This window comes from Cryptomeria japonica, chromosome 6 (genome assembly GCF_030272615.1).
Source record: "Cryptomeria japonica chromosome 6, Sugi_1.0, whole genome shotgun sequence".
In the NCBI taxonomy this organism is placed as follows: Eukaryota; Viridiplantae; Streptophyta; class Pinopsida; order Cupressales; family Cupressaceae; genus Cryptomeria; species Cryptomeria japonica.
The window spans coordinates 399389090-399402505 of record NC_081410.1 but is presented as its reverse complement, the minus strand read 5'-3'; the positions used below and the strand labels follow the sequence as shown (position 1 = coordinate 399402505).

Below are 13416 nucleotides of genomic sequence, written 5' to 3'. Positions count from 1 at the left end.
GTGTCTACACAATTTTGAACTTAAGAGGCACTTATACAAGCTTGCTCTTTCTCAATACTACATTGGAATTATTAACAATTAAGAACTGATAAATCATATTTACCTTCCACCAACACGACCCATCAAACTCAATATAATCAATTCAACTGCTTTCAATATTTGAAAAAAAAAACAAAAAAAACCCACCCATCTAACCGACTTCAATTTATTTGGACCATTTAGTAAGATCTCAAATGAAACTTTCTGATCACCTTTTTCTTATTATTATGGGAGAGAACCCTTAGTTGACCAAGCATCAATGTAGTTGGAATCTTTTTTTTTATTATTTAATTAAAAGTTATTAATTAGACTTTCAAAATCAGTGTTTGAATTATAAAGTAGTCATCCCGATGATGCCATATGAAAAAAGGAAACAATAACGTGATGCGCATACGTATTTAAAAAAACAATGTTAAATATGAACCAGCTTAATTCCCCTTCTGTTCCGAACCCCTCTTGTATCTTAATTAAACAGCCTTCACTTAATTTTTGAATGTCAAAATTGAAAATTTTGGTTCGGCACATAGTAATCTTATCAACTTTGGTTCCTTTATGTGATTCCATCCAAATGGGGTGACCAAAATACAGACTTCTCTTCATTACTAGACATGGGATTCATATTTATGTTCATTGAAATTTTAACAAAAGCAACCCATATTCCAGCTCAAATTTTAAACAGAATCCAACAGGAACAAAATCCCCATCCCACGTTGCTGATAAATAGAAGATGCCCATAATCAGAATATAATTCTCTTTCATAACTCGATATCTAATACTTGCAGAAGTTACATGGAAAAGGAATAATCATATGATAGGTGTTATTGTACAGCAAATGATCTAGTTAACAACAAAGATGACTTTGTTCCAATTATTTTGGTAAAAGTTATGTTGAAAAGAATCCCCAATGGGCCCAGGTATGAAATGTTCATATTGAGTTATGATGATTACTGATTGTTTTCTTTGTCAATAAATGACAGAACCTTTGATAAATTTTGCCAAGCATTTCTGAGATATGCTTTAGCATTCATATACATCCTAAGTCTAAACTTTCCAAAGGATATCCATGACACGCCACCTAAAATGGACCAACAGAAGGTGTCCAACTGTAATACCAAGCGACTATAGAAATGTAATTCAGTTTCAGTGCTTGTGTCCTACAAATAACAGAGTCGGGATTAGCTTTGTTACATTTACCTTCTATCATTACCAAGTAAAGCACCAAAAGATTAGGCGTCTCACACAAAAAAACACATGCAATAATCATCATGACTCAGTATGACTATTTCACTACCTAGGTGCAAATGGTATATTCTATTCAACATAACTTGCACCCAATAAGTTGGAATGCATTCTAAGTGCTAGCAAAAATAATAGTTCCATATGCAAATTTTATATGAGAAGTGGAGAGCAATTTCATTCATAGAAGGTAGACTTTAAAGTGATTATGTCATCAGAACAGCACACAATCCCAGTTCACCGTTGACTCGTATTGCCATAATTTTACATCATCACCAAGACTATATTAACTTTTGCATACATGCAAAGCTGTCATGAGATCTTATCATTGTTGGAAAATATCAGAAAATACGTTACGAAACTTGATAAACCAACATCATTCTTTTGAAATTGGAATCTGCAAGCTTGCCCAAGGGAAGAGTTAGGAAATGGTATGCTGTTAAAAGAATCCAACTAGTTCCCCTCTTCTGAGGCTTTCAGGTATGATTGTTCTGACCCATCTGTATTCTGGCCTCCAGTTGAACTCCCTCGCCCATCCCCTGGGCCTGGATGAGCATTCTCCGTTCCAGCACCATCATGCTTATTTGCACCACGATCTATACACATGCCCCTATTGGCCTGAATGCCTTCACCAGAGGCCCCAGTTCCACGTGAAAAGTCAGGGAAGCCTCCAGATGAGAGAGGCCCGTTACCTCCCATGTTTGCTTCACCATGCAACATGTGCAAGCCATTGCTTCCTCCAGAACTTATACCAAGATGGCTGTGAAGAGATTGTTGTTGCTGCTGCTGCTGGGCTTGATGCAAAGCAGCCATCGGCTGCTGGGTATACAACATGGAAGATCTAGCTGCCATAAGAGACTGAGGAGTAACTTGCTGCTGTGCTTGCTGGTGCTGCATGAAAAGCCCACCAGACTGCACAACCGCATTAGGAGGAATCTGGAGGAAGACAATTAACAGATATAATTCTTTTTAAGGATAAAAAATACACAAGAACAAAAATCAACTAGCATGATGAACTGAAAGCATTAGATACAGTATCTTCTCCACAAGTGAAACCTGAGCATGTGCAGCCGGAACTTGAGGCTGAGAATCAGCAATAGCAGCTAGATACATCAAGTTCTGTTGAAGTTTTGCTTGGTACCTGCACATGGATATAAGTTCTCAGAGAAAATTAGTGTTTAAATTATGCTTACTGAAATTGGTGCTAACCTTTTTTAACAGACTAAAAGCATCTGACATGCCAAGAATCAGGTTTCAAGAACTTCAAACTAATGCACGCACTTAACATATTTTCAAAGAAGCACATAGAATTTGTGCAGAGAAGTGTATCTTTCTATATTATTCTTTTTGTATTGATGGCTAACCTTTTCATAGGTAAAACCTATGTACCCCGGAGACATGTCCTTTGTATTTTCTGATGCTGTCCCCCACCGGAAATGTTTCAGGGATGTGGATATAGGTAGGAAATGTTCCCCCACCATCCCCTATGTGTAAGAAAAATAGAAATTGTCTCCAGTGCTGTGGGAAATAAATAGGGAACAGCAAGAAACAGCAGGGAATGGCTAGAGGCCTAGACATCCCCCAACCATCCCAGGAATGGCTAGCCATCCCCTATAGCCCAGACAGAAAGGCAATTTAGAAAAGGAAAAAAAGGGGGGTGGGGCGCTCACAAGTTCCCATGCACTATTTACAACAACCTTAAATCTTAAACAAAGACACTTAAACACCTAAAAATAAAAAATCATTTTGCATTTTGTGAGATGACGACCAAACGAGAACAGCAGTGAGATGAAAACAAGAACCCATCAAAACTACATTATTTGAGATAGGATAATTATCCATTGTTACATTTGCACAAAACTCGTTTACATTTTTTTTTTTCCATTCAAAGTTTCAGACATTAGGGAATTTTTTTGGATTTTTGTTTTGTGTTTGCACTTGCAGCTGTGTTTTGAGTTTTAAAAAGAAGGTATACAATACATGTTAGAATCTATTCTCTAACCTGTCAACAACAAAGTCTTTGGAATAAGTAGACTTAGCCATTTTGTCATTGATAGACTTAGTATCAATGGTTGTTTTAGCTTTGTAAATGTCCAACAGAATTGGGAATTCAACCCCACATAAAGAAATTCTAAAATTCGCCTGGAATACTCCATCAAGACTGTCTGATCTGATTGCAACGACTTTTTGGGAGAATGCAAGTGAAAGTGATAAAGCCGCAAGTGAAAGTAATAAATTTCTTGAATTCAAGTCAGGGTTCATCTTCACAACTAACAAATTTGCTAGAATCCATGAGATAGAATTTGTAAATACCTTAGCTTTGTTTATAGCAATTCCACTTGAATACTTTCTTTCCACTCCTCAAATTACCAATTCAGTGATAACAAAATGAACACAAAGGAACTTTAAGTACTTTGACGAATGACCTAGGGTTTTACTGCCAAAACCATCATGTCACCTGTAGCATCCTAAATTGTACTCACCTACAATTTTGTCCTCACTTAGACTTCACTTTGACGTTCATCCTCTAAAACCTGATTGAAGCTCTGATTTTGATCACACCAGTCAACAAACTCAACTTTTCCACTATTGACAATTAATCATAGCATGTACCAACACACGGTGAGGCGTGGATATGTCACCCTTGATTACTTTTGGCCTAAACAATTTGAGCCTATTAAGCCTCGAAGTGATGCTCTGTTTCTATCTTATCAAAGGTGGAAGAATGAAATAATCTTATCCTTGAGTAAGCCTAGATATCCTAGATCTATTCCTCCTCATGATGGACCTAGTATCCTTCCTACACCTTCGATTCCTCCTATATATGTCGCAGTCCCGCCTCCTACATCTTACAAAGGAAAGCACCCAACATCTCCTATTTCACAACCTAGTAGACTTTCTCCCATTCCTCCTCCTTTAAAGGAAGAAAAGAAGCCTATGTCTATTGATCCTAAACCTTCACAACCCTCAACTAAAACTAAAAGAAACCGTTGTGCCAGAGAATGCTGACAAAGACATCGTGCTAAGGCTCGTGAACTTGATTCTCAACCCATTTCCTCCCCGAAGACGCCAAATGTCGACTTAGTCCCATTTGTCCAGCCTTCGCCTAACCCTAGGGAGGAAGTTAAACCTAAATACCATGATAAAAAATGCTTAAGAAAAATGATGATTCATGTTCTATTCATATTAGAGATCCTATTTTTAATCTTGATGAAGAAATGGATAATAATGTTGTTCATGATAGCAATATTGATTCTAATGGTTTTGATGATATGTATGTGCTTGTTGATGTTGACAATGATTTATCTACACAATTTTCAAAAGCATTAATCCTAGCACCTAGTGACAAACAAAGTGACTCATCATTAGAGCATGGTCCTTGTTTGGAACTTGTGGTAGCTCCATCTACCATGCTTGAAGTTGCTCCTCTTGCATCTTGTCCACCTTCCCAAAATAATGTTCAGCAAGATTAGGAGGCAAATGATTTGTTTGATTAGCTTCATCCGTGTTGTAGATTCTCTCTCTCCTCTCTTGCTTGTTTGTAATGTGTTTGATGTGTTATGTTAGGTTCTCTTCAGATGACCCTTGTTACTCTGTTGGTGCAAGGTAATAAAGAGGCCAAATCTATTGTGACATTTTTCTATTTGTTGTCCCTTGTGTTGTCTACTTGGGGACAATGCAAAATGTTGAGATCTCTTTTGGTCTCTTCCATGCCAACTCAAAAGACACATGTTCCCTTTCTTCCAATGTGCTTGTGGTTCCACTATCTTTGGGGGATGAGGTCAATTCAATGCAAATATTCATAATATACATTATTTATCATAAGAACATACTGACCCCAAAGTTAGTGGATCCCTTATGTGTTTTATGTTTTGTGACCATTATCCTTTGATTTGTCCTTTTTTGGGGGCAAATCATTGTGGTAACGTGCTTGTCCTTTGGATGCATGCTACCTTAAAGCAATTGCTCCCGATAAGACGTATGCAATTGCTTTAACGTGGGGGCATACACTTTGTTCAATGTTTCACTTTACGCACACACCATAACATGTTTTGATACTCAAGTTACCTTGCAAACTGAGCCTTTTAATTTGTAATTTCGTATTTTTCTTTTTCATGACTCATAGTAAGCAAGCCTTACTAGGCTAGCAGTCATGATTCTCTCTCTCTTTCCTCTCTTATGATGTCCCTTTTATCTTGATATTGAAGTAGTAAGATCCTAAAGTCCCTTGAGGGCTTAGTGTGTCTTGTCTCTTTGATGTCTTGATGAATGTTTTCAATGCAAACCATTGTACTTTACCGTGAGTATGCTTAGCCTCATACTCTCACTAAAGTGGAGGCTAAACGTAGCGTCCTAAATTGTACTCACCTACAATTTTGTCCTCACTTGGGCCTCACATTGGCATACATCCTCAAAGGCCTAATTGAAGCTTTGATTCTGCTCACACTAGTCATCAAACTCAACTTTTCCATTATCTACACTTTCTCCCTCCTTAATCCTAGAACCTTGACATCCAGGACCAAGGCGTCTGGCATCATGGTCCTCTCAAAAAGGGCCCATTTTGGGGCCTCATAACAGTCATTCAGTTTGAGTGGGAACCTAGATACCGCATCGGCCTGTGTCAAAAATTTAATTTGTTTTTCGGCCAACAAGTATAAAAGGAGGTCTACCCCTCTCATTTAAACCTAACACTCATAATTCGAATTCATTATCAACTCAAGAGAGCAAAATTGAGATCCTACATTCAAGTGAGCAAGCAATCAATCTTCTATCAAGCATTGGAGCAGAAGTCACGATTCCCACATTGGAGATGACATTCATGTTCTATGTTTTATGAAGACTATCTACATGAAACCGTAATTCCTTGTGAAGACAAACAAAACTTCATTAAAGGTATATTATTAGTGTTTTAGACATTTTCAGCTTTTCCCTCAAAAGGAAAGCATTTTTACTATAGTACTTCATTTACATTTCAATTCTATTTCATGATTAATTCCAAAACCAAGGTTTGACCTAAGGCAAACCCCTATTCCCAACAATTTTCTCCTTTTCACTATGCAAGAACAGGTACAAAACTGCATTTCGAAGGATTGACAATATTCGCAGAGACAAACAAGTTCCCCTTTGGACGGTGAAAAGTTCGGAGGACCAAGGCAACCACCACCACGGTCCAAACAATTCAAGCCGAATTTCTAGGAAAATATCCAAACCTTCATCTACTACTCAAATCCAAGTTTGTGGCTTTGTTTGATGACTACAACTCACTGTTTATGCATAATTGCTTCAACAATCCACCATTGTACTCTAATCTTTAATTAATTAAAATTCAATTCAATTCCAAGGGAAAGAAAAGCCCCACTTAGGAGGCCTAGAATCATATCAGAATCAAGGTCTATTAGGCTTAGATCTATCAAATTCCTATCTTCCCCTAATGTGATGGTAATTAAGTAAAAATTAGTGGTCTTACTACATCCCATGGTGAAACCCTAATTTTTCACCATTAGATCACCAAAAAGCTGCTAAACAATTCTACATGTGTGAACAGTCACTTTCTGAACCCTCGCATCCTACCGCATAGCAATATTTTCTACCGCAATCTTCACCAAGAGTTCAAGTACATCAATTTACTCAGCATATCAACATGTTGTGACAACAGCATCAACGTCTTTAGTGGGGGGAAAAAGGATCTTTATTATAGCTACCCCTAAGCCAAAGCTTCTAGACTAGTTTCCAGAGGAGGTCTCTGAACCGAAGCCAGATGCAACAATACTTTTTGTCAAATCTACTTCCTTCTTTCTCCAAATCTTTTTCATTTCACTCCTCACTTCTTCTACATCAATCTTCGTTATTGGTTCATTCCTCTTTACTAAATTGTCTCTCTTCATATTCCTGCTTCTGCATGCTTTAGCAATGTGTCCAAATTTATTGCAACTAAAACACTTGATATTCCTCTGCTCTAAATTTCTTGGAGTCATTTTAAATCTGTATTGATTAGCCTTGTGCCCAAAACCATTGCATAACTGACAATAACCATAAAAGAATCTATTTCTTCCATCCATAATCTAATTTCTGCAATTACTAGCCTTGTGACCAAATCTCTTGCAAGTAAAACAATGCACATTTTGATTCAATTTGTTTCTACATTCTAAAGCCTTATGTCCAAATTTATTATAGGAGAAACAATAGCCATTGAACGAAGAGTACCTTTGAGCATTAGGTTGTTTGACTGGAGGTTTTCTCGCAAAACTTCTTTGATTTTGGGGCTGCCTTCCTTTGTTTACTTCTTCAGTGTGTTGCTCAAATTCAGCCTTCTTCATCATGCCTTTATCTTTAGTTCTTTGATTTGAACATTCACCAACGCAAAACCTAATCCACTTTTATATTCCAGAGATTTCTTGCATAGCCATCATTTCATCAGGTCTCTTAGTACTTTCCTTGAATTTGTCTTCAGATCTCAGGGTTACCACTTCCTGTTCTAGTCTTGCACATTCATTAGTCTTGTGTTTCATTAAGTCATTCAGACATTCCTCAGTTTTCTTACTTTCTTCAACTTGTAACTTCAAACTGACAATTGTTCCGTTTCCTTGCTGACCTCTTTATATCTTTCTCTGAACTTCTTGATATGTTCCCTCAGTTTTTTGATGCATTCATTTGCTTCTTTGATATTTTCTTTCAAATCTTTGTTTTCACTTTCCATATTCTTAAGGTCTTCAAGAGCAATCTGCAATTCTCCACCCATAAGGATTTCTTCAAGACTTAATTCAGGAGACATATGTTCAAACAACAAGATCTCCCTCAAGCGGTTAAGGTAAACAAAGGACAAAAGATCTGATACCAATTGTTAAACAGCTGGAATACTAAGAGCGGGGGTGGGTGAATCAGTATTCCCTAAATCCTAAAACAATCTTATTACTACTTTGCAGATTTACATCAATTAGCATGCAGAACAAAGAAATGAGTGATCAAATGAACAACAAAAGTAGAGATATCATCCACAACAACATGCACAAGAGAACACTACATTTTTGCATGGAAATCCGTTAGGGAAAAACCATAGAGAGGGTTAACTCTCAATATAATATAACTACTTATAGAATATTACAAAATGCTCACTACAAGGCTCACTCCCAAAGGGCTTACTGCCCAAAAGAGAACAAATAAACAAAATGAACTATAGTTGCATCTCACATATGCATAGAATACAGTTACAATTAAGCTCAATAGACAGACTTCACACACTTCATTCGCTCTTCAATTATCTGCTTCAATCGCATATCATATTTGATCACTATGTCGTACTTCTATCTCTATATCTCTATGTTTCTCTGTTTTTATATATCTCTCATCAAAGGAATACATCACATATATATATATATCAATCCACATCTCAAGTCGGCGACACATGTCTTACAAAGAAAATACCTTACACGCTACCACAATATACTTCATACGTTTCACCTACATAAGTTGGCCAAGGATATAACAAAAGTTAATGCCAACTGGAATACACATGTTATCCATAATGCTTAATCATGTCCCAAAACCGCAAGATCAAAAACAATCAACTAATGAAATGCGGATGCCTAGACAAACTATTATGTTCTAAAGAAATAGAGCAACTAACAAACTAAACTGCCAAACAATGTATCTCACCTTCCAAAGACCCATAACACGTACAAATTGGAATATAGGTACATTTGATATTCATGAGTATACTACCTAAACCGCAAACCCATATCTGCAACTGCGAAGCAACGCAGGCCAAAACATGATGGATAGAATCATCAGAGTACCCGAGTAGCAACAATATAAGTCAACAGAAGTATGTTGACATCAATGACAACTAATAGCCTATACAACATTCTCCTTCATCAATGACAAAACTCCAACACTTCCTACTCTAAGTTGGTTAGAAGCTGAAATAGTAAAACTAAGTGAGTTGATGAGACTAGTTGTGGCACACACAAGAAAATGGGTGGATCAACAGGTCACAAGGTTGAAAGCACAAGATATCCTCTTAACATGTGATTTGATGGGAGATATGGAGTCGCAATCTTCCAATGATGAAATGAGTGAAAGTCAACAAGAAATCAATATTGAGTTTGAAAGAGGTTGGCAAGAGCATGAAAGTCACAAGAAAAAGAAGGGCGTAGCTGAAACTTCACAACCCAAGCGGGCAAAAAGGAAGTTTGTTCTAAGTGAAGAGCCAAAGGGAAAAGGGCAAAAGACAGGCATGACGCACTCATCCAATAGTAATTCTTTAGTTCAAGAGGTTGTTGTTTCTGTAGACAAAAATGTAACATCTATTGGTGAGAATGAACCATCAAATGAAAATGTGTCAAATCTAAGAGTTCAAGATGGCCAAGGTACAAATGAGTCTATGGAATCTACTTTGCAAAGAAATCAAGAAGAAAATATTTTTCAAGCTATGGGAATGGACAACAATCAAACAATGGAACCAATTCAACTTGAGGAAGCCTTAAGGGAAAATTTGAGTTTTCTAGATGAGTTCCTCAATGAGGGGATGATATCCGCATTACAGGAGGATCAAGAACAAGTAGAATTAGATGAGGATGAGGAACAGTCAACAATTCCTGAATGGTTGAGGGAGCGAATAAAGAAGAAATCTTTGATAGAAAGCAATCGAGTCAATAACTTAGAATATTTTCTAGAAAAGATTGGCAAGAATATGGAGAAGAAGAAAGCTAAGAAGTATTCCAAGATTACACAAGAGAGTTCGGGATCCCGCACATTGTACATTGCAATTCCAAAGGTAGAGAAAGCAAAGGATAGAATTGGAAAAGACTTTTGTCAAGTGTAATAATGACTTGGCAATTATTGAATTCAAGATTGAAGCAACCCCAATTGTATAAATGGATGAGCTCAAACTAATCATGTCCATGGTCATTGAATTTGCAAGCAAGGAAAGAGATAAAGGGCACATAGTTCTACAAGATGAGTTGTTATGATCCTTGGTGGCATTCAATTTTCTTATTTGCTTCCACTCACATTTTGTGCCAAGGAGGGTGCTCTATTTTTTCATTGGTATGTATGTAATAAAGTTAGTGGGTTAGTAAATGTAACTAACCCTAATTAGGATTTTGTTGTCTTAATCTTGGCCATTGATTTCAAATCAATCTTGTTCCTTCATTTGTCATAAGAACTCTGTATAAGGCTTGTTCACTTCATTTGTAGCAAGAGACTTTTGTGGAATTATTGCTGAGATACTACCGAAATAAATACAAACTCATTGAAACTTGGTGAGCCTATGTGTTATTTTGGATGTTAGCATGGTTTTCTTATTTCTCAAGTTGATTTTACGATCATTTTAATGGAGTTTTAGTTGAATGCAAGATATTGTTGTTGATTTATGGGGAAACCACTTATGCTCATGCCATTTGTAATTTGTTGATTGCATTGCAGTGCATGGTTAGTCTAAACCTATTGTAAAGCTCAACTTCAATTGCTTATGCTCATTGTTCATCTTGTTGATGTGCAAAAGTGATTTGAAAATCCTTAATATTCCGTAGAAGATCACACCATCTTTGCGTAGTTATTATCCTATGGCAAAGCAAAGTACGGTTTGGTTTCAATAAGTCAATAATAATCTCTTGCATTGTTAGGCATAGCTTAGATCTCTAAACCCTAATTCTTTTGCAATTTATTTCAAACCCTTTATTAGGATTAGTTTCAAGAGCATTATTGCAAAATCATAAGTCATTTAAGTCCTCAAATTCAGAATCATTAGAGTTTTCCTTGTGAAGAAGGTGATACAAAAGCTAAGAACAATTGCATAACTCCCTTTGTGATACCAACATATCACATCATTTCAACTAAGTTATCCATTTGTAAAGTCAAGACCTAGCTAAAGAAACCTTGGAGTCACCTCAATTAATCACGCAGTCTATTATTTGAGGAGTCTTTGTTCAAGAGAGAATAAAACACTTAGTATTTTATTCTATGTCTGAAGTGCATAAAAATACATCAACACTGCCAACATGAAAACATATCCCCAAGTAGATCTCCTATCCAATCTAAATCTGTGCAGCCAATTGACACATATTGACTCTTGTCATACACTCAAAGCCAAAATACAATGTCCTCTTTACATCTCAAGATACACATTACATCTTTCGTTTGACTACTCTATGGTGGCTACATTAATTTTACCATCGGTTCAATGACAAAAGAAATATCAGGTTGTGTGTGGGTAAGATGCAACAAATTTCCCACAAGGCTTCAATATTTTGTATCCATATTAGAAAACAAAGAAAAGATGCACCTAAAACTGGATGTGGTGTACCTATTTGGTTATATTCTTTGCCAAGATTAGCTCCTCGAGAGTGGGGTTTGAGGTTGTTCTTCTCCTTCATAAGAATTCTCTAAACTGCTCTCCTCGTCAAATCCATTTTTAAACTCTAGATTAAAAATAGCTATAACATCCTCAAGCTTTGAATTTATTTGTACCACTATTTTTTCATATTTTTGTTGCAGAGATTCTGGAGATCTAAACTCTCAAAATCACATTCAAACTATACATGTCTTTCTAGTCTTGGGATTCGAAAGCTTGTAGCCTCTCCCATTGTGATTGTACCATAGTTGTCAGAAGACTAGTACAGGTACAAGAGAAGAATTCTGATGTCAGTGTCTCATTTTTTGAAAGAAAATAGGAGACGGCTACTTGGAGATGCCAATTACTTTCAAATATATAAAATATTGAAACTTTGAATATACACCAAGTTTAATGAGAGGAAAACTGAAAAGATTAATTGTTTGCTATTTTAATTTCTTTGACAATCAATACCATGACATTTAACTTTCTAGTTTAAACACAAAAACTAATATAATAAATTAAATATAATGTCAACATTCATGACTCTTGACTCAATAGTTCATCCCATAGTTGAAAAACTCGGACTCGGCAATGACTCAGCAAGCCCAAAAATTTTAAAAAACTCAATACTCGCAAAAACTTAGGGAAAAACTCGGCAACTTTACCGAACATTTCAAAATACATTTTTTTTAAATATATTCTTCAAAAACACACATTATTAGAAATCAGGATTATCATAAATTCTTAATATTTTTACAACATATATATAATTTAATTTACGTATATTTTTATATAAATTGTTCTTTTAATTTATTTAATCTCAATTCTTTTTAATAGATTGTTCTTTATATATAAATGTAAAATACACCAATTTATTAAAAGAAAATTACATTGTTCAGTATTATTAAAAAGAATATAGATTGTTCATCATTGTATAACTGTATTAATAAAATTTTGTTTGAAATATACTGAAAATAGTTCATCGTTGTATAACTGTATTAACAAAATTTTGTTTGAAATATACTGAAAATAGTTCATCGTTGTATAACTGTATTAACAAAATTTTGTTTGAAATATATAGATTGTTCATCGTTATATTAGATTGTTCATCGTTGTTTATATAGATTGTTCATCATTGTATAGCTATATTAATAAAATTTTGTTTGAAATATACTGAAAACTTTGTGCATTGGGTTTTTTTTTCCTGTTCTCGTGCCTTATTCGTGTTGCTGACATCACAAATACTCCTCATCACAGCAGCAAAAGACAATGTGTAATAAAAATTAGGTTTTCGACGAATTAAACTTTTCCTTTTTTTTTTGCATCCAAAAACCCTAAAATGCTCCTAAAAGCATCATTTGTCCCAATACAAAGATCATTTTTCTCTCTTAGCTCTCTCTTTTCTCATTTTGGCATTTTGAAGAGCAGCTGATATACGTTATATGGTATATGACATAATATTGAAATTTTGAGCTATCAATTGACAATTGATATTTATCTTTATCACTACCATTTTGGCATTTGGAATTCATCAATGTTTAAGTATTATAATGTGAATTGTACTTAGTTTTACAATTCTATATATTTCTTTTTTTTCTTATGTACACACACACACAACATACCCAAGGAAAATATTGCTGTACTTGCATACCCGTATTGAAAACTTTGTGCATTGGGTTTTTTTTTCCCGTTCTCATGCCTTATTCATGTTGCTGACATCACAAATACTCCTCATCACAGCAGCAAAAGACAATGTGTAACAAAAATTAGGTTTTCGACGAAATAAACTTCTTTTTTCTTTGCATCCA

The 13416-nt window shown here is 35.5% G+C and overlaps 1 protein-coding gene across 1 annotated transcript in view; it reads right to left on the bottom strand.

The window, feature by feature from the left end:
* Positions 1 to 1426: 1426 nt before the first annotated feature.
* Positions 1427 to 13416, bottom strand: part of LOC131065820 (GRF1-interacting factor 1) — a 73893-nt gene continuing 61903 nt past the window's right edge. The window contains exons 3-4 of the mRNA XM_058000458.2: positions 2332 to 2416; positions 1427 to 2211 (exon numbers count right to left, since the gene is read on the bottom strand). Coding sequence (XP_057856441.1) covers positions 1729 to 2211; positions 2332 to 2416 — 568 coding nt within the window. The 3' untranslated portion in view covers positions 1427 to 1728. The remainder of the gene's footprint in view (positions 2212 to 2331; positions 2417 to 13416) is intronic.